The sequence below is a fragment of the Nesoenas mayeri genome (genome assembly GCF_963082525.1).
Source record: "Nesoenas mayeri genome assembly, chromosome: 11".
NCBI lineage: Eukaryota > Metazoa > Chordata > Aves > Columbiformes > Columbidae > Nesoenas > Nesoenas mayeri.
In genome coordinates this window covers 2,755,169-2,777,321 of record NC_137563.1, presented here as the reverse complement: position 1 = coordinate 2,777,321, position 22,153 = coordinate 2,755,169, and the positions used below count along the sequence as shown (strand labels likewise).

General features: G+C 43.5%; 2 protein-coding genes across 7 annotated transcripts; both read right to left on the bottom strand.

Annotated features, from left to right (window-relative positions):
* Positions 1-72: 72 nt before the first annotated feature.
* Positions 73-11,607, bottom strand: SQOR (sulfide quinone oxidoreductase). Of its 5 annotated transcripts, none has more exons than XM_080350903.1 (11): positions 11,124-11,607; positions 9,161-9,667; positions 7,316-7,567; positions 6,428-6,598; positions 5,880-5,933; positions 4,728-4,922; positions 3,642-3,851; positions 2,998-3,181; positions 2,010-2,077; positions 905-1,083; positions 73-554 (listed from the first exon to the last, which is right to left on the bottom strand). In XM_080350903.1, the coding sequence occupies exons 3-11, from the start codon at positions 7,547-7,549 to the stop codon at positions 497-499; spliced, it is 1,353 nt and encodes a 450-aa protein (XP_080207029.1). In that variant the 5' UTR covers positions 7,550-7,567; positions 9,161-9,667; positions 11,124-11,607; the 3' UTR covers positions 73-496. The 5 variants fall into 5 exon arrangements, with proteins under 5 accessions (XP_080207029.1, XP_080207031.1, XP_080207030.1 ...); XM_080350905.1 differs by having other exon boundaries at positions 9,161-9,399; XM_080350904.1 differs by having other exon boundaries at positions 11,421-11,607.
* A 1,627-nt stretch (positions 11,608-13,234) lies between these two features.
* Positions 13,235-20,402, bottom strand: BLOC1S6 (biogenesis of lysosomal organelles complex 1 subunit 6). 2 transcript variants are annotated; one of them, XM_080351286.1, is made up of 5 exons: positions 20,201-20,402; positions 19,115-19,259; positions 17,848-17,935; positions 17,151-17,237; positions 13,235-16,403 (listed from the first exon to the last, which is right to left on the bottom strand). In XM_080351286.1, the coding sequence occupies exons 1-5, from the start codon at positions 20,244-20,246 to the stop codon at positions 16,284-16,286; spliced, it is 486 nt and encodes a 161-aa protein (XP_080207412.1). In that variant the 5' UTR covers positions 20,247-20,402; the 3' UTR covers positions 13,235-16,283. The 2 variants fall into 2 exon arrangements, with proteins under 2 accessions (XP_080207412.1, XP_080207411.1); XM_080351285.1 differs by lacking the exon at positions 20,201-20,402 and adding an exon at positions 19,711-20,183.
* Positions 20,403-22,153: the final 1,751 nt, after the last annotated feature.

Here is a 22,153-nt window from a genome sequence, read left to right as displayed (position 1 = left end):
ATTAGGCAGCAAGGATGCTTCTTGATGAAGAAATTAGGATTGACTTCACTCTCCAAAAATCAGAGAACAATAGGAGGTTTTCAAGCCGTTTTACTAGCATTGAAATACTCTGTTAAATCCAGTGCACGCATTGATCTCAGATGCAGACAGTTCAGTTCAGACTAATGATCAAAAATTACATATCCAACAGCTTTAAAATGGATTAGAAGATTTTGATAGTGTTCTGTAGCTCTAAGCAAGTTCACATTTAGGTTCAAACTCCTGTGTATGAACAGAAATAGCTTAAGGCCTTGATTTACATAGAGCAGGGAAAGCACATCTTCAGGCTTAATTATTAGTAGGGGGGAAAGTGAATTTGGGATCAAAGCTTTATTTAATGAAAAACAAACCACAAACCAAACAAGCCTAGGAGGGGGTTGTCCAAGAGGGAAGGTGTTCATCCACATGTGACCAGTCAGTTTCCTTCAGCAGGGCTTGACCAAGACAGCACAAGCAGTTACTTGAAGCCCAGATGCATGAGCTTCCTGATGGGTGCTGGTCCTCCCCAGTACCCCCTAGAAAACAAAAAAGTTGGTTCATCAAAGCAGAGTTTGTGGGGAGTGATTTCAGTTTAGTCCCAGAAGATACCATACTTGCTAAGAGATGACTGCTGGGGGTTTGTTCTGGAGAATCATCTTTAGTTGACTGAGATTTTCCCTTCCATGCAGTTCAACCCTATCCTGCTTGAACAACTGGTTAATAGCTAAGCACCCAGAATGCTCAGAAAATTGAGGTTTCAGTCATAACAAAGGATGCACTTCATTTGCTTCCATTCTAGCAAGGAACTAAGCCAGAACAGGTATCTTCCTGGCTTTTTTTCTGAACAAGCACAGCAGCTCTGCCTGCTCAGAACTGAAATACTTACTTAAGTAGGGCATTCCAGTAGAGAAAAGGCATCATGTCAGCTTTCATATGGTACATGGTTGTTCTCTCCTTACTCTGGTCAATAGGAAAGGTCTCCAAAGGCTGAGCACTGTAGTCAAATTCTGCTAGGATCACTTTGTTGTAGGCTGTTACTAGCGGGCAGGATGTATATCCATCGTACTGCAATGAAGAATAACTCCTTTTCATTAATCTGAGTAAAGTTTAACGATATGGCTTGTATTACCTCAGCATTTAATGTTCACATTCCAGAAGAAGTTGCTAGGAGGTTTCTGCATTTACAGCGTTAATAGCAGTGAGTTTGGAAGGCTACTTAAGCCAATTATGGTTTGAGAACCATAAGACTAAGGCATTTTATTTCAACTGTAGATTGTAGATTTGCTTAACAACATTGCTTAAATTAGAACTAAGCTAGAACAATGGGGCTTTGCATCATTAATTGCTGGTTATTGTAACCAGTCAAATAGGTGACCAGTAGATCAGGATGAGAGCCAGTGCCAGCTTTAACAGATTATATATATATAAACAGGATCTTGAATATAGCTGTAAGAATTCCCAGAGGATTTGAGGAGTATGGATGATGATATTCAGGTTAGTACCCCCCAAGGAATATTAATTCAGAAGCCATATGTAAAATGAAAGTCAAATCTCAAAGATAAATTTGAACGTAGTTATAGGCTTAATATTTTCTGTAGTACAAACCCTTCAGTTTAACACTTTAAAAGATCATTTTCTGTACATTTTAACATAGTACAGATGTGTAAAGTTTGCAAGGGAGCAGGGATTATAGCAGCCAACAGTTTTATTCTAAATAAGTCACCTGCATTGGTGAAGAACCCAGACAGCCTTTCAACTTCTTTCAACTCAAAAGTCAAGGAATTCAATATATAATATTTTTAATAGCAGTATCAAGAATATGAACTGTGGAACTGAATTACTATTACGACGCAGTATTTAGCACCCCAAGTGCTGATGCAAAGCCCTTCCTGCCTCCTGCTTCACACAATTTAGCTGCTTGCAAGACTTCCTGTGTAAGAATAGAGAAGGCACTCGAGGTACCTTGTCCCCAAGATAAAACCTGCAGGTACCTTTTTAGTTGGCAACTGGTTCTTCATGACCAGGGAAATAGTTTTATCAAGCACTCCAGACTGGGCAGCTACATAAGAAGATAAGAAAATAAAACAAAAAACCAAAAAACAGATTAAAAACACACACGAAACAAAACCATGTGTATTAAGGCTTTGTTTCAGGTAGCACTTATTGCCATTACAAGAGCACATGCTGCTAACTGGGCGCTTTGTTGGACAATTCAGCTGTAACTGAACTTGTGTGTCGAATCAGTTTGGGAAGTTTACAGTCCCAAATAACAGAAGAAAATGTTTTGAATAATGCTTTGGCCTGTTTCCAACATGATAAAGCTTAATGGAACTTGAGCTGTGTGTTTTTAACCTATGCTACATTATACGTGTTGAGCCTCCCAAACACTGACACACGTAAGTTTTGTTTCAAGCGCTGTAAGGGAAGTATTTTAGACCTATTTGCTGGGATAGTTGATTACACCATTCTTTGTGTTACCCCAATAACATACATTTTAGCCTTTTCACACACACCAGTACAGACTTGGGGTTTTTTCCACCCTATTAGCATTTTTTTTTCAGTTGTGAGACCATTTGCCTGAAGTGTGTTTAGATTTGACCCTGTGGCTACAAGTACAGACCACGTGATGGCTCAATGGTGACTTATCAGTTGGCTGACACATACGCATGAGCTGCTAAGATAGGGCAGAAAGTTTTGTCCCTGAATGATGATGGAGCGCAAGAGCCGTACACTCATTCTATGCCATTCTGTGAGCACAGAAAAGAGAATTAGTTCACCCGTGAGGCATTTGGAACGAAGAAAACTGTGAGTTAATGGCATCAACGTGGTCTGTAGCTAATTATTTGGCCCAGGAGACTTAGGTCTTTTTGAAAGATGGAAATAATTGAAGTCAAGACCTCAGGAGTAACAAACCCAACAAAAAGCTCACCGTCACTCCCACACTTGTCATTACACACACACACACGTGCGCAACTTTACCTACAGCTGCAGCGGTTCTTGATGTTGGAAGGTTGGTGCAGTCTCCAATACCAAATACATTAGGATACCTTTTATGTTGTAGGGTTTCCTTATCTACATCCACCCAGCCAATTGCATCCGAGACAGGGCTGTTGATGAGGACATCAGGTGGCCCCATTGGGGGTGTGACATGAAGCATTTCATACTAGACAGGAAGAAAAAAGGCAACCAACAGCTAGTTTATCAGAGCAAGTCACACCTGTGTTGATACAAGGCAATAAGAGCAGTATAAGGGGTTTAGTTCTTGACTAAAAATATAATAGACATATATATATAAAGAAAATTTGCTCTCAAACGTGAAGCGCATCCTTTACTAACATAAACCTTCTCAGGCAACTCCCTTTAGACTGGCATAACAGCTGTTTGCTTCCTCTATATATATCTGAGACATTCCCAAGTTATACTAATGAGGCATACAGGACTCAATGAAAAAGGTTTTCTTCTCTCCAGCATAGTTACAAACTTTGGAATCTCCCGCTAAAGTTAGAGATGGTGCTCTCAGGAGGAAGCAGTAGTATACAATGAAGCAGACACTATATTATCGTAGCGTTGTGGTATACACAGAAAATAAATAGAACAAGACCAGAGGTTTGAAAGCTCCTGACCTGATGAACTTCGGTCTCTCCAGGTTTGTCCAAGTTTTCAAACACAGCTTCCTGCTTGTCTGCTCGAACTTCTACAAGGTTGCACTTATAATTAACAGCGATATTCCTCTCCTTTATTATTTCAAGCAACGCATCGGCATACTTCTTAACACCAAAAATGACGCCAAGTGAGGTGTTGAACATTATGTTTGCTTTGGGACGTTTTCCTGTCTGCACAGAGAGATCAAATTAGGCTTTCCTATTAAGAAACTGTGACAAACTAGCAGAGACAAAAGAACAACGTGGTACTACTGGAGAGCTAATAGAACTATTAATGCGATTCGAAATATTAACATTATAACTCTCAAGATACAGCTGTTTCACAGCATGTTAGAAGCTAGACAAGATCATTCTATTATGCTATTCTTTGCCCTTTCTGAGTGAAGACACCCTCCCCAAACTGCTGGTGAGAAGAGGAGTCTACAATTCACCGAGGAACTGCTGCACGCAGGTTAAGCACTTGCAGCAGCTTAATATCATATGGCTTTCCAAAACCTTTCCTTCTATACATTATTCAGATACTAGCCCGGTAGATGGCTCGTGAAACTTAAACACACACGGAGCCTGACACTTGGACCTGAGGTCGTCTCTTGTTTCCACTAAGTTTGCTTTAGCAGCCTGGCTCCGACTCCTCCCGATGCCGAGCAGGCACAGCCACTTTTCAGACCAGCAGAAACACAAGCAGCAACAGGTTTTAAACGCTTAAAGCATCAAAATTACTTAGTTCCAGCCAGCATTATTTTGGTGCACCACCTGAGGTTACAAATGAAGCTGAGAACAGCTGTACCTGTAGCTCACCAGAAGCAGGTAAGCGGTTCTTTCCTTAAGGATTCTGAATTCTACAAGTTTCTCCGGTATTAAACATATAATAAGTATCTATGCACAATTCAGTTAGCTTCATTTATTATACGTTAATAATAGAAAAAGCAACTCGGTCACTTTAATTTAATAATCCTGGGCCGCATTCCTTTCAGGTGTGTTTTATTGGTTTTAGAGATAATACGAAGCCTTTAGAACCAGCACTGGCACAGAGGGTACAATACTCACTTTCCTCCAGTAGTCCTCTGATAAATACATGATCTTCTGAGGAGCCCCTGCACACTTCACCGGAGTATTTGGAAAAGTGAAGATAGCATTTCCCTCCTTGAAATCTTGTAAAGCTTTCCATGTTTTCTCTACCGTATGAACAGAATAATTGGAACCTATTTTGGGGTGGTCAAAACCCTCAGGCAAACCTTTGATCTAAGAAAATGAAATTAGGGTTTAAAGCACAGATGGCAAAAATGTTGTCATCATCATGAGGTATTAAACGCAGACTTAAGAAATAGCTATATAAGAAGCCTCTAGCAAAAACAAAGCCCATATGTACTTGCTAGTTGGCATTTTTGAAAATAAGCCCAGCAATCAAAGAGGTATTTCCATCAGATGATTTAGTAGATGTAACAATTAATGACATTATTCTGGTCTGCACCATAAGTGTTCAGTGCAGACCCAGCCCCCTGTTTTTGTAGACTAGCACATTAAATTCAGAGTAAGAATATATAATGTCACTGTCACATCATCATAAGCAAAAATAACGTTTAAAAAATGTGTTATGAAATTTAAAAGGTGAATGAAACTTTTCAGTAACCAGCTGCAGAGAGATACCTGTGTTTCTAGAGTTATTTTGTTTTAACTCAGCCGTCTCCAATAATTATTTCCCAACTATGTCTGTTAAATTTTGTTCACTACAGAGCAATAGCCATTGACTGCATTACATGGCTTCTATGACCGAATACTGAATGTAGTTCTATCAGGTTGTACTAAAGAGACGTATACAAAAGGCTGAGGGGGTCACTGAACACAGTGCAGTTCCCCGTTCCACTGACCTCATCACCAGAACTTCTCTGATGTGACTCTAGTTAACTAAGTTAACACTAGTTAACGAAGCTCTTGCTTTACTTATGCCTTGGCAGCTTTTTAAAGAGATACTTAAATATATTATCAGGTACTATATCATCAGGTACTATATCAGGTTATTACATAGTGATCTGTGGAAGGAGTAAAGTAATTAGGCTGTCTTCTGGCTCTTTAATTCCTATTAGCATTCAATATCTTGCAGTAAAGAGGTGTACTGAAAAGCTATTTACTTTAGTCAATCATAAGGGTATGTGGTGCTGTTAAAATTAGTAAAAACTTGATTACTGTAAAAACAAATACCTTTTCATAATGCAGACTAATCCCAAGGGCAATTATCAGATATTTGTAAGATACCTGTTGTATAAGGGTGGAAAAAAAGAAGTATTTTAGACAAACCCCAAAACATGACCTCAAAGGAAATGGAGGTTATCTGACAGCAGAGTCATAGGGGAAGGAGGTATAGGGAACACTAGGAAAGTAAATGCTAAGCTCTAAGAATAATTTGTAGTTAAAACGCTAACTGCATTATGAGATACACACACAGCCTTTGTCATACACAAAAACAAGTGTTTGGAGCAAAATATTTTATCTTTTGTGTTCAGTTCGCTATAAAGAGGGAGAAGACTTACGATAATGGTATTTTAGGTTGATGTTATTCTAAGCCAGTTATCTACAACAATTTTTATTAGAAACAGGTTTTACAATCAAGTACTTCTCATAAGACTAATTGGGATTTCCTGGCCTCCTGGACGCTCAACAGGCGATTCCCAGGGGATGTGCAGAGGTGGACAGACAACTCGTAACATGCAATAAGAGACCAACATTTCTTGTTCAGAAAACATGATTACCTTGGTATCGTTCTCCAGCCAGACGCAGTTCTTATCTGGATCCAACGCTGTAACTCGAGATTGGATCCACTCGACACCTCTGGGCACGACGCTTCCCGTTGGACGTGCCGAAGCTGCCAGCTGCTTCGCGCCACCGCCAACCAGGGTCCACAGGGGCTGGTAGTAATGGGTCTGAACACAAGGTTCAAATGGACACTTGAGAACTGTTTGAAGGGACTTTAAGATCACTCAGACAATTACATTAAACAGTATTCCCTGAAAGTAAAACACTTTCAGAACAAATACGAGGCCTTGGTACTTGTTCTTGAAGCTCCAATGATTGTTTGCTGCTACCCTTATCTACAGTCGTGCTGAATAGAGCTATAGCTAAATGGAAAGTTAAATGTATTCACAAGGTGTTAGTGTCTACATCTTATTATTTGCAGTCTCTCACAGAAAGCAAAAGTAACTACAAATAGTGCTATGCCAGAAGCTTGTTTCTTGACCGACAACGTTGCTTCAGCATGCAATTAACTGGTTTATTCTCGAGTGATCACAGTTATTGACAACAAGAGGCTTTGTGTTTGAATATGGCACATCTTTTGGTGCATGTGAAAACGTGTTTGAATGTTAAATTTTTTCGGACACTTTGGAGTTACTGCTGCTTTTAACATTGCATTATTCTTAACAAAAGAAGCTGTGTGAACAAGCAAGAGTTTTGCATGCCAAAGCTGGAGAGGTGCATGCATCTCTATGATGGAGCAACTAATTTCATGCAAAGCCTTCAAACAGATGGCTGGTTGGCCATTAAAAACATGTGGCGCTGGAGCGGGATAAGAATCAGACCGATACGGTTGCATATGCAAAGCGTTAGTTCTTTTTGATGCTTCAGCTCCAAGGAAGACTCACCTTACTTGGCTCAACAACAGCCACATTTTCTGCCCCCACTTTCCTCTTCATCCGAGCACTCATGGTGATTCCACCAGCACCTCCACCCAGCACAAGCACTTCATAGTAACCCCTGGCGGCACATCTGGCTGCTGTGTGCAAGCCAAGCGAGCTCATCTTCTGCGTCCCTGGTCTCAGCAGCCGTACACCGGGACGGAGGCAGGAACAGGAGGACACTACTCCAATCGCTGACATATTTCAGCAAGCAGGAAGCTACAAGACAAGGGAAGGCACCAGTAACAATCACAGAAGGTAGAATTGATATTGATTTATCTGCCTGGATGAGTCTTCAAGACAAGAATTATAATACTAAACTTCTGTTCCGCCAATTTGCAAATCTGTTTGGGGAAGAAAAAGAAAAGAAAGTCAACCCTGGCCTCTGCCAGGAAATTGAAATGTCATACATGGAAATGAACTCTAACCAAGCATAAGAGAATTTTCTGGTTCTTGTGGTAGGAAAGTGTATCTGATCCTTTAGCACAGGCAACTCACAACTGTAGTATTACAACCCTTAAGAGACAAGTGCCACAAAAAGAAGAAGGGCATTGTAGATCACTATAAAATGATACAGTGAGCACACTGAGCGCCATTCCATTAACCGTGATGGGTCTGCCCACCACAACCTTACATTTGTATTTTACCGCTGGGATGTAGCAGCGGATGCACACAGACGCAGCCCTGCTCGCTGCCTCTCGGCTGCAAACCCTTCGGGTGCTTCGAGCAAGGGGGTGTGTGTTAGTCTGTCCATGCAGGAGAAGCAACGGGCCCTAAGCTTGATGGGAAAACAAAGCTCAATACAACAAGAGTTTACATCGTCCTCAATCTGAGATCTTTGAGTATACCCAAAATACTTAGTTCTCTACCCATGGTGACCTCTTAGCTTTTATATCAGCATAGCGACTGGAAGCAAAGGTCTGAAACCCACACTTACTCTTGCTACGCTACACCCTGTCACCTGAGAGGTGGGAGCCAGAGCCCTAAAGCCTGACAGATCTCGACAGTTGTAGCGCTGTAGTACAATTGCGCAATCTAGAAGTCAGCCAAAGTTAAACCACGCGTTCTCCTCCCCCTGCTAGACTGAACAAGAACCTTTCTTCTTCTAAATCCATTGTTTGCACAAGCTGAACACCAGTTTTTAGCTTTTCAGTGGTAAAACAGGTATAAACTCATTTTAATTCCATTGCCAACAAAGAATGAGCAAGCATGATAACCTGAAAGAGTCAGCATGATAACCTGAGAAGGAGCTTATGACAAGACTTTGCTGTGTTCTATACGTGCTCCCCTTTGTTTAACTCCTTGAGTCACCAGGCAAGAATTCCAGCATTTTCACTTTAAAAGGGTAGAACTTGTTTATGGTACTTAAAGGCAGGAGTTTGAAAACTGATCTAGAAACCTCAAATATTTTAAAGGTCAGCTTCAAAAATTCTCCCCATGCTAAATGTAGTTTCACAATTCATTCTGCACCTTCATGTGCTCTCTTAACGTTCCTCACCGCCATAAAGCACTTGGGGTGCACAAAGCCCCGTTATTAACCCCTACAGTACAATTAATTTGGGACAGAGAGAGAAAAATATCGGAAGTATCTAGTGTAAAAATAATGTTAATAATTTTGTTTGACAGGAAGTTTCCAAGATGCAGACATGTCCTCCCCACCCCCCATTCACAATAACTCCGCAGACCTATAAAGAACTTAATTTCACTTTAAAGGCTGTTTATCCTCTGCCCAATGCAGGCAGTTATTTAAAGATGTGGGCAGACAACTCGAGCAGAGAAGGAAGTTGTTGTAGCCCCAGAAATAAAAGTTACCTGATGGAGACGTGTCCTTCTTTCCCCAAGTTAGAGAGAGATGAGCGGTGAAGAGTAAGTTTTGCAACTTCCCGTTTGCGAGACGGTTTTCAGAGGGACGTCCTGTTTCCGGAAGCTCAAGAACACAGGCAGGAGTTTGCTTTGGGTTTTATTAATCACACAGAACAAGCACAGTGTTCTGCTGGTTAGCAACGCACAGCACGTCTGGATCAGGAGCACAGGACTGCATTGCTGTAACGCTAAACAGGGAATTATTATCCTTTCCAACCAAACAGATTTTGAAGGAAGTGTGCTTATCAACACACCAACAGCAATCTTACTGGGGAGAATGCAGTATTGTGTTGCTTCTGAGTTGTTTCAGAGCATGCAGAAACAACCAATCTCAAGGGTCATTGCAGAGAGCTGTTTTTAAAACAAACGGCAAAATCCTTCATGTGAAACTCCCAAATCGGAGAGCAGCTGTACAACCGAGCCAGCCAACAGCACATCAACCCTCTGCTTTGGACACTGGAGATAGAGGAACAGGGGAAGTACAGGACAAAAACAAAGGGGAAAACTCTTAATTAGCCACTGAACTGAACTCTTAAACTTTTACAAGGCCATTTTAACACACAGCACACTTATCCATCATCATTTAAACAATGACAGCTGATAGGAGCCTTAGATAGCACTAACTGAGAGACACAATCAGTGCCTAGAACAAATATTTAACCGAAGCATGAACTTCATGGAGGGACACTCAGTTTTTTCCTCTCCGGAGTATCTAACACACGCTTAGCTCCCAAGCTTGACTGCTTCATTGAGACACTTTATGAACCAGCTATTGTAGATAGTTAGAGAAAATAGAGTTAGAAAAGTCTCACTAGAAAGAGGAAAGATCATTGGAACACCAGGAAAAGATCATTGCAACTATCTTCCCAACAGTTTGTCACAGGTCAACAGTTTAAATGCTCCACCCACGCACAAATCCTCAGGGCTCCTGCATGCTGGCACCGCACCGCGCTGCAGGACCTGCACACCCTAAATATCCAGCTCCCCATGAGGAAACAGCCCCCGAGCCAGGCGGGTCAGGGCGCACAGCTCTGCCCTCTCCGCGGCTCCTGCCCAGCTCGGGCATCCCGAGGGGAGCAAACCCGGTTCTGGCAGGTGCGAAACGCAGCTCCAAGGCGAGGATCTGCCCCGCACAGCGCCTGCTGCTGCCGGGCACTCAGCGCTTGGGCTGCGGGTGCCGTGAGGTGCGTGCGGAGCCCCAGCTGCACCCCTCCCAACCCCGAGAGAGGCGCCCGGTCCTGCTGAAGCCCCAGCACAGGGACCCTCCCCGGCCGGCGCAGACCCCAAGGCCCGCAGGCTGCCCCGCCGGGACCGGCCGGACCGCGCACTCCCGCCCCGGGGCCGAGAGCCGCCTCGGCCCCCCCGGCTCGGGCAGCCGCGGCCCCCGGGCTTCGCTCCCTCCGGAGGGGCGGGTCCCATCGTCCTCCGGGCGGGGCGGGCCGCCCGGCGCCGCGGTGCCCACACTTGCCTGCCGCTTGCGCCGCCAGCCCCGCGGGTGAGGGAAGGACTCGCCGCGCCCCGGGAGCGATAACAGCGGGGCCCGTCAGCGGGAGCGGAGCGGGCGGGCAAAGGCCGGGGGGGCTGGCGGGACCGGCCCCGGGCGCGCAGCAGCCGCCGGTCGCCGCTCCGAAGTGCCGCGGACTTCGGGTCAGACCCCGTTACCGCAGCTGCTGGCGCTCAACGGCAAGCGAAGCGCATTTCAGCCCCACGGCAGCTGTGCCTGCGGGTTTGCGCGCATCTGTTTTCCTAAAGGTCCTCCCATCTTCCGTACAACGGCTCTTCGAACTTGCCATCTCAAAAATAAGACCGAAGCCTGGAATCCCACCACGTTAAAAAAAATAATAAAAAAAAATTAAGAAACAAACATAAGTTGAACTCCTAGAGGAATAACCTGAAATGGGGTGTAACTCACCTGGACACATGGAGAAAGGCGCTTCCAGTTGAAGGAGAGGCAGAGAGCAGGGCTGCCAGTCTGGTTTGTGTTCAGCTGACCGCAGCCCATGGCTGAGCCCAACCCTATAATGTTTTCCTCTAAAACTTTACGGAGCTTTTGATTTATGGCATAGCGATAGCATGAAGTAATAACAGCTGTTAATCCACTAAATTGTGTTCGTCAAGCCAAAAAAAACCAGTCACATGGAGATTAGTGCTGAGAGTAACATATGAAAAGAAAATTACTTATGCCAACTCAGACACATCAAGCACCCACCAGATCCAAACCAAGCGTCAGGCTGTTTCCCTCTCAGGCTCAACCTTCCCCTCTTGGCACAGAGTTTCTGCAGAGGTAAAACTGCTCGGCTGATGCACAGCCAGCTGTGGAAAGCTGTAAAGACTGGGGAAAGGCATTGAGGAGTTACATGGAAAGATACCACAGGGCTGTTCCACTGCGTGCAAGCGAGCAGCAGAGGGGAGGAGACATTCTGCAGGGCGCTCGTTTGGAAAGTGGGAGGGTCAGTCCCCTGGCTCAGCAGGCGCGCACACTGCGATCACAGAGTCACACCGTGGTTAGGGTTGGAAGGGATCTCTGGAGATGCTCTAGTCCAACTCAGAATCACATCCTGCGCTTCCCAACAAGGGCAGTTTGTCTGTGCCAGCTGCACAGCTCTCGCTCCTTCAGCACAAGGGCATTGCTGGTCCTCAGGGCCAGCCACTGGGAACACTCCAGCTTGCTTGTGCCGCTCGTCTTTGTGTTACTTTGAGCTGCTGTGCGAAGAAAAGCAGCTTCAGGTGCTTTTCTCAGCTTGCGACTGAACGTGAACAATCATAAACCAAACCCTGACAAGTGACCTCTGTTCTCACAGACATTCCCTGCCAGGTACAGAGGTTGTTGGAGATGAGGCCGCAGCACTTCACAGCTCAATTAGAACGACATTACCAATCCGTGGCTGTTCCACAAAAATACACAAAGTCCAAGAAGCAGGTTTAGCCAAAAGGTGTCATTAATTTTGAAAGGCTACAAGTTAAACTTTCAGAGGAATGCCTCAGTATTTAGTAGTTCCACACATATATACAAGGTTTCTGTAATGCTTTCCACAGCTACACAGAACTGGCTACATCAGGCTAAAATGTGTAAATATAATAAAACAAAGCCCAAAATTAAAAGGCCTCTGAAACAAACAATTTATTTCCTGTTGCTTATCTTTTGTCTTGCATCTCAGTGTGAACCACAGTGCAAAACGTCCTTCTGTAAATACTGCTTTAGACATCATTGCCTTCCCCTGTGCACAAATTCTGAAATGATTCTTTATCAGGCTTTATATTATTTGCTTCATTAAGCTGCAAGTTTGTAAAACAGATTTATTGCAAATTTTCTGTTTGCCACGCAGGGTGTTTTATTTCCTCTCTTAAACCCCATGGATTGACACCATGGAGATAAACAGATAGATAGGAGCAAACCCAAGAGAAAAAATACTGGATTATCCGGTATGGCCAACGTTGTGCTTTCATAACACTTCATGAAAAACACATTTTGGACTCGAGCTGCCCAGAATCTCCCAGATCTGTGGTTGCCAAGTTACTGCCTGGAGGAAAACAGTTCAAATTCTCCACGCCAGCAGTGTTGTGGCACCGTCAGGTACCAACAACAGAGCCGCTCTTCCCATCAGTTCTAGTTTGATCACCTATGTAGACAATTGAGAAAACTAATTTTGTCACATCAGGAGAGTTCTTGGCTGCGCAGGTACCGCAGGGACCGGTTTGAAGACAGACAGTGGGGCGAGGGGGATGTGACAGCCCAGCGGTGCCGCCTGTTTTGCTGCACGTCGCTTTGCCGAGGACTGAGAAAAGTTATAAACACAAGTGTGCTTTGAATTAGTGGAAAGCAGCGGTATTTGTGCCAAACCCAACTGTTTGCTTCAACTTAAGCCTACACTTTGATTTTAAAATAATCAGTAAAATCATCCACATACTGCCTTACTAAGAAACTTAGTGCTCACTATTTTCCCTGGCATGGATAGCCATATTAATATTTATGCTGCCATAATTCATATTCTTACAGATTCACATCACTAAGTCCAAGTCCTGCGAAGCTTTTAGCAGTAGTTCAGTTATATTCACATAAGTAATCCAACAAACCAACTACATTTTATGAGTTTTTTAATAAAAATGACCCCTGCGAGGTGAGGCATTGAAGTGTCAAGCTCAGTATTAATATCAAGAACAACCACCTGTGTTGCAAAGCGAGCAGCAGGTGGCAGAAAGAGTCTAATGAAGCATAATTTGGAATAAATGAACCAGAGAACTCTTGGCTGCTAGAATCCCAACACAACAGCTGCAGAAACAACCTTTACATCATTATTTACACTGTTATCACTCAGCGCCCAGCACAGGGAATGAAACCACATAAAATATTCTGTAGCCACTTTCCAAGAAGAAACAAATATTTGTCTTATGGACAAGCACTTACCCATCTCAGTGAATAAGCTGGATGTCACTGAATTAAAAACCGGCTCCCATCGAGCTGCACAGCTACAGGTGGGGGAAACCACATCAAGCATCCAAGTTAGCACGGGCACAGATAAGAGCACAGGAAACCAAGATAAGCCAATTTTATAAAACCAAGTAAAACTCAATGTATACAGTAACAGAATCACTCTAGCTGTGCATATTAATGCAAGCATATCAGTTTAGATTAATTTAACGATACTGGCACCTAAGGTGGCATTTACTTTTTATGCATTACGACACCAGAGGTGCATTCAGAAGAACAATATCCTATGGAGATAATGAGCTGTAGTTTTGAATGAAATAATTTGAGAGCTCATTAATTAAAACAAAAAAGTTACTTAAACTGACCCAACTTCCCCATATATGTTAATTAATTTCTCCCCTTTATTACAGAAAGGTCATTTATGAAAATTAGTTCCTCATTCATACAAAACTTTTCTCATAAATTTGTTGTAAAATGTAGCTTATCAACTACATTTTTATGTATGTATTATGTATGTATTTTACGTATGTGTATGATTCCTCAGCAACACTGCAACCTTTTCTTCCTTTGATCACAAATTATTCCTAACACTGAAATATGCAATTGCAAGAGCACTGATTTCTATGCTTAGAATTCTGTGTTTTCAATAAAAGTAACCATGGGTTTTGAAACAAAACAAAAGAGGCTACGATTTCTGAAACAAACAAAAAGCCTTCATAGTTCTTTGGAAAAACCCAAACCAAGCCCCACAATTCTTCACAGCAAAAGCCCACGACTTGAAACACTGAACTGGAATCTAGATGAGGGAGCACAAATCAATATCACAGGGATTTAATCCTGATTTAGATACTCAGGCATCTAGTTTCACATTATACTTTAATTATATTCCCAGAATTTAACTTGAAACTACATTACAAAATAAAATATTTAAATAATATTTAGTTATGTACACTCTGCTCCAAAAACGGGCTGTGAATATTCTTTACATTTCTCTTAGAAACACATACAAACCACAGCACAGCTCCACAAGCCACTGGCAGTTAATAGACACAAGTAATTGAAAGGAAAAATACCTGTTGAAAGTTTTAATCTATTACTGCTTCAGTAACAGCATTTCAGTGTCTCTTCAGACTACTTTAGGTAGAGTTTATTCTCCTGGCCCCAAGACATTTTCCCAGTTTACCTTGCATGTTGGATGATTACTCATTAGAGTAAATCTTTCACAGAAAAAATGACAAATAATAAGAACGAGAAATAAGGAGTTCAGAGAATATAATACAGTAGAGTCCAGGCAGGTGTATCTAAAGTGGAAGAAAAAGTACAACTGACTGTGCCCCTCTGATACCTTACCACACATATTGTATGGACAACTTCACACAGCTTACCCTTCATCTTACTTCAAAACATGCCACTTACATCACTGCTTGAAAAATAACACAGATAGAAAATAACTAGTTTGTTAGACTGTAGGAAAAAATAGTTTAAAAGTTCTTTATCAGTCTAGACTACATGTACATTCATCTGAATGGAAGTTCACACCAAGTGCTGCAAGAAAGCAATGACATTCAGAGCAATGGATATCAGCCTCCGTTCCACATTTCTCACCTGTGTACACCAACCATCACCAGATTGGGTGAGGACAGCATAACAAAAACTCTCTTACGCAGCCCCACAGTGCAAATGAACAATTTGTTAAGGAAAAGAAGTTAAACACAGCACTTTTTCCAACAGGCAACTGAATTACACATGAAGTGAAAATTGTTTCGTTTTGGTTGTGATTCATTTTGTCACACAAAATGAAGAAACTACAACTTCTAAGCCCACAGAAATCTGCTTAGATCACAGTCTTCCTCTTGAACCACCACAGAAGCAACGGCTCCCTGGTTGGACTCAAATGTTTGTGGAAGCAGAGATTCATTAATCTTTGCATTGTGCATACATCAGTTTTGAGAATCTTTAGTGTTCTGCTTCCTCCTCCCCACTCACCAGTTCGGCTGGGAAATTATTCAGAAGTTACTTTAAAGCTGTTCTTAAGTTACTTAATAACAACAACAACAAAAAACCCAAATAAACCCAAATAAAACAAGACAAGACTGCTGCAATAAATGAGCTTTCAGGCAAATACACTGAAGTTTCTTCAGTTCAGAGACAGACCAAACCAAGGCTGCACCAAAAGTCAGTATTAACGAACCAGGGCATCAAAGAGACCCCAACGGCCTGAACCAAAGTGGTTTCAGTGAAACAAGCAGCCACTGAAGTCTGGGGATAAGAACTGACTTTTAAATAGTATTCTTTATTTTCTCTGAAAAACATGTATGCCAGACACCAAATACCTCAGAATTCTGAACACCAGAAGACTAGATGAAAAAACATGGTTAGGCATTTAAAACTGTGACGCCTAAGTTCTCCTATATACATATATTAAAAAAATTGGCTTACATTATAATAATATCAAATTGCATAGCATTACAAAAGAAGGCAACTTGAAAAAAAATGGTTACCAACTCTACTATTACTGTTCTGGAATTTACAACATCACAGACTGTTGCTAGTACCAGCTATAGCCCAGTTTAAGCAAAGTCTGTCTTAATTGCAGAGAACGCAGAAATGATTAATTTGGACAAGGTGCTGCACGCTCTGCTTTCACGTCCTCCTGGCAGGTTTTGCTGTTAACTGCTTCTCTCTTTCAAGTTCCTTCTCACGTTGCTGTTCTCGTTCTAGTTCTTCCTTTTGCCTCTTTTGTTGCAGCTTAAGCGCTCTTTTCTAAACAGAAAAGACAAGAAAACAATTGTAAGTTCTATAGCTGTATTGAAGCTGGAGGTAAAACAAAATCCCCATCATTCTCTTAACATGATCTTCTCCAGCCCACCCTGCTCATGACTGAATGCTGCATAATTTTCCTTCCTCCCACTTCCCCCTCGCTGTTGAGAAACAGCAAGTCCGTGACCTGCACAGGGAAAACACAAACTGGATTCTCTTTGGTCTCACTGAAGCTCATCCCCCATGTACATCAGACAAGGCGCGTACTGTGCAATTTATTGCGTCCGAGACAAAATCTTCTTGTGGAAAACATTGAAAGACTAATCTTGCCAGACTATAACCTACATAGCATCAAGTCAGTGAACCTATTCCCCATGTTAATATTACATTAAATAGGAGAAATTATTATGTTTATTACAGTCTAGTTTTCATCAAAAAGGCACAGAAACTGAAAACAAAGAGAACTAGTTGGAATGGGGTTGATTAAGTAACAGAGAAAAGCATGATTCTTATACCACCTAAACATGACACTGAGATATATGAGTAGTTCAGATGCATAAGTAGCTGGAGCTCAGGTAGTGCAAGTTTAGAAATGTACATGGTTTGGTGCTACTGAAAACATCCATTTAAGCAAAGGACTGAAGACTATTTTAATCAGGATTTTCAGCACACATCCAAAATAAAAGTTACATATTTAATTACGTATTATTGACTTTTATGTTGGAAAGTAAAAATATTTATCGTACTCACTTTTAACTTTGATGTCTTCTCATGGAGCATCATCATTTCATTTCTAATATTCACTAATTTGTTGTGATAGTGTTTAGCTTCTGAAAACTTAAAAAACATAACAGTTAAGGCAGCGACTGTCAAGTTGGAACAGTTGTTTTATAAAGCTACACAGCAAAATAGCAATCAAAACCACAGAGGTTACCGGAACAGTTTGATAATGGATTAACACGTCCAAGTTTATATATAAAGTTTACGTATTACATGTATTAATATAAAACTACCATATCCCAACAGGTACACTCAGTAATCTACTGAATTAAGATTCATTAAACAGCATAAAAATACCACCATTTTATGCACCACGTATCAGTGTTTCATGCACCCTTCCTGCTGGTCTGGAGAGGTGCACAGAGCTAATGCTGGAGCCTCAGTCCTACCAAAAAATGGCACATATTTGCTTCAGCTACTGGTTTTGAATGACTAGACTCACTACCAGTGGCTGACCCAGCCTGCTCTTTCTTCCCAGTGCCCTTCCTGCTCAAGGGAAACATGCTGGTTCTGCACCCTCTCCAGCAACAATTGTCCCAAATATCTGCATGAGTTGGTTCTCTTCCTGCAGGTCATTAAGAACAAGGAAAATTCCCAAGTTGCTACTAATGCTTCAGCAAGAAAATGTAGACTTGTAGATATTTAAGAGAGCTTTAATAATACTTACCAAAGCATTGATATCAAGAATCCAGTTACATTCTTTGAATTTTGAAATTTCTTGTTCTAATGTTTCTAGTAATACTACTTGGTTCTGTCTGAAACAAAAAAAGATGCAGAAAAAACCAAAGTAAAGCAGTGCATATGCTTTTCAACCACTCCTTTAAAGAAATATTACTTTTAATCTTAACAATATAAATGCACGCTTCCCAATATTGGATTCCTCTTATGTGTTGTTAGGGGGTTTCAATAAAGACATGAGTAAATGGTTTGAGAAAAACCCCAGCTGAGTACACACAAACCCAGCTGGCATCATACAGCACAGTGAGATATCCACGATGAATATCGGAAAAGCCTGACCAGGCACTCTGCAGGTTGCAGTGAGTAAACACTCCAAGTTGAATGAAGGGAAAAACAATTAGCTCTTGACTTTTCACTCAGTTGCTTCTGCGTCACGCTGCAGGACTGCACTACATGATCTTTTGAGGTCCCTTCCAATCCCTAACATTCTGTGACTCTGTGACTAAGATATTTCTGTAGACATGCAGAAAAGATGCATGCTTGTAATAAAAGATCCATGCTTGTCCATGGATCCTTGGTGCTTATTAAGGATCTTCCATGCCACACAGATCAGCTGGAGTCTTCCCAGATGCAGGCCGTCCTTGGCAGCAGCATAACCACATCACACATTGCAGAACCCAAACCAGCACACCCTGCAAAACCCCAGCTGGCTCTGTGTAAAGCCCTTTTGGGCATCTTTGCATCCATGGCAGATCCAGTCTGCACTTGAATATAAACTATTCTCAGTTATCAGTGAGATGCCAATGGATAAAGAACTTCTATCTGTTTAGCTCCTTAATTGTGTTTTCCAAGTGTATCTTTTGCAACACAGAGACTGGACAACAACAACATAGCACACTACAAGATGCCCCAAGTATAAACTGCATGTCTGCAAACAAAACAAACCTAGCTTTCAGCAGACTTTCCACTACAAACATGAAAAAAGTATTTAAGAAATCTGTGTGTTTTCTGCTATATCTGGCTTAGGGTATTTCAGTGTTCCTGCATTATATATTCTTCAGTCAAAGTTCTGACAGACTACACTGCAGCTTATACACTCCCCAGTACTCCTGCCAGTCACTCAGCCATTCAGGATGCTATAGATGGAACACAGAAAAGCTACAATAAACTATATTCCAGTTAAGGGTTACTAGAATATTAAAAAACAGCAAACAAAGTATGCACGTATAAGATATTGGTTTTAAAAATTCATTTACGTAAGTTCCTGTAGTGCTGATTTTGATTGCTGAAGGTCAGGCAGGTAATAAGAAATGAGTCCTTCAGTCAGCTGCTCCACTGCTTTCTCATCTATTAAAGGCAGATCTTCTACTACTCCTTCGTCCGGAGATGCGTCATTGGGACCTGCACCAAAGAATAGCAAGGTTGAACATGACAGGTCAGCACGCACTTCAAATTTCACCTAAAGCAACAATATATATATAAATATATATATTTAAATATATAATATTTAAAATTTTAAAGCATTTAGACACTCAAGTTATAATTCTTTGCACTGAACTAGACTGTGCTCCTTTTTCCTCTCTCTCTATGAGCTGTCCGGTGAACAGTTTTATCTGAACACGAGCAGAACAGAAAGAGGGGAACAGAGTATTCCAAAAACATCTTATAAAAGGAAAAATCCAAGTATTTCAGCCTACCGAGGAAAAAAGAGGCAATATCAGTTTTGTGACTGTGAATCAGGAACAACTAAACATTTGCACACACCTGTCCTTTGCTTTCAAAGCTAAAGAATAAACCCGCATCTACCAAATAAAGGTCTCAGCCTTCTGCTCAAAACACGTTAAGTCCTCACCAAAACGCCTCACGCTGAACTCCTGGAGCTTGCAAGAGTCAGTGAACAACGAAGCCATAAGGAGCGATGGCGTGCAGAGCTCCTGGGCAGCAACGAACCGCACCGGCCCCCCCACGGGCGAACACGGCGGCGGCCGCGCCCCCCAGTGCACCGGCCCTGACACCGGCGCGCCCAACCCCGGGATCACGGCGCCGCGCCCCGCGGGGCCTCAGCGCTGAGCGGGGCCTCGGCGCTGAGCGGGGCCTCGGCGCTGAGCGGGGCCTCGGCGCTGAGCGGGGCCTCGGCGCTGAGCGGGGCCTCGGCGCTGAGCGGGGCCTCGGCGCTGAGCGGGGCCTCGGCGCTGAGCGGGGCCTCGGCGCTGAGCGGGGCCTCGGCGCTGAGCGGGGCCTCGGCGCTGAGCGGGGCCTCGGCGCTGAGCGGGGCCGGCCGCCTGCAACCCCACTGCGCCGGCCCCCCACCCGCCCGCCGCCCGGCCCGGCCCCTCGCGTACCCAGCGAGGCCGCCGCCTCCTCTTCAGGCCGCTCCGCCACGCTCATCGCTGCCGTCCCCCGTGAGCCCCCGCTCGCAGGGCAGGAGGCCGCCCGGGATGAGGCCGCCCGGGATGAGGCCGCCCGGGATGAGGCCGCCCGGGATGAGGCCGCCCGGGATGAGGCCGAGCGTGCGGCGGCAGGCAGGGCCCGGCGGCGGGGCTCCCACAGCCCTCACCCAGCGGGGCGGCGCCGCACCATAGAGTCGCCCAGCGCGCCCCCGGCTAGAAGGGCCGCCGCGCCGGATGCGGAAATGACGGACGATGAGGTTCGGGGCTCGCTCGCCACCAACCCCCCACATTTGAGGATTAAATGAAACTCGGGCAGTCGAACCAGTGCTCTTGAGAAGCGCTCTGAGGTGATTCGTCATCCTTAAACCTGACACTTTTAACAAGACTGTTGCACATTAATGTATGTTTTCTTCATATATATATTGGGAAATTACATATTAGAGAGCAGTGTAGGGGAAAGGGACCTGGGGGTCCTGGGGACAGCAGGGTGACCATGAGCCAGCACTGGGCCCTTGTGGCCAGGAAGCCAATGGGACCTGGGGTGGGTTAGAAGGGGGTGGTCAGTAGGTCAGAGAGGTTCTCCTGCCCCTCTGCTCTGCCCTGGGGAGACCACACCTGGAATCTTGTGTCTATTTGTGGCCCCTCAGTTCCAGCAGGACAGGGAACTGCTGGAGAGAGTCCAGCGCAGGGCAACAAAGATGCTGAAGGGAGTGGAGCATCTCCCGTGTGAGGAAAGGCTGAGGGAGCTGGGGCTCTGGAGCTGGACAAGAGGACACTGAGGGGGGACCTTATTAATGTTTATAAATATCTAAAGGGTGAGTGTCAGGAGGATGGAGCCAGGCTCTTCTCGGTGACAACCAATGGTAGGACAAGGGGTAATGGGATCAAGCTGGAACACAAGAGGTTCCACTTAAATTTGAGAAAAAACTTCTTCTCAGTGAGGGTGGCAGAGCCTGGAACAGGCTGCCCAGGGGGGTTGTGGAGTCTCCTTCTCTGCAGACATTCCAACCCACCTGGACACCTTCCTGTGTAACCTCACCTGGGCGTTCCTGCTCCTTGCGGGGATTGGACTGGATGATCTTTTGAAGTCCCTTCCAATCCCAAACATACTGTGATACTGTGATTCTAATTAACTGTTGATCACGATTATGTCACTGTCATCAGATTAAAAATGTACCTGGTTTTCTTTGGTTTTCTGCATCAAAGCACCAAAGGCCCAGTCTGCAGCCAGATTGCAACAACAGGAACTTGTCCTCAAACAGACTCGAATCAAGATTCTCGTTACAACTCATTAGCAGTTTTACTTGCAGTTTCTTTCAGTGGGAAAAAGAGAACCTTTTTTTGACAGTTTCACTGGGACTGACGTCTCGGCTTCCAGATGGAATCTCTAGTAAGAACAAGTGAGGTAATGGCTCTGAAACAGTCTCACTCGAGGTGTGGGAGTTGCAGATTCGTGCTCCTGCTTTGCCTGTTCCAGGCCCTCCCACGTCCTGCAGAAATAGACTGAGGGCTGGAATATAGACCTGGTATCTTCTTTTCTAGACAACTTACAATTTAACTGTTTTTCAACCCAAACGCTCCAAAAAAGAGATTGATACAAAGCATCTCTTGTTCCCTTTCCTCTACAAAGCGTTCTGTGTGTCACAGTAACTGCTTCCCAAGTGCATCACCAAGTTCATTATCCTCTGAAGGACTGATTAAAGTTTTATTCTTGGAGAAAAAGATGTTTGAAAGGGAAGTTAAGTGAACCTTATAAGAAGGAACAAACACGTTTGGTTAAACTAGCAAAAAAGCACAATATTGCTGGTCTAAATATTTAATTTCAAGGACCTGTGCAAAATCAGTATTCCCAGTGCTAGCTAAAAAATTGGATACCACTGAAAAACAAACTCTGCAATCCATGGA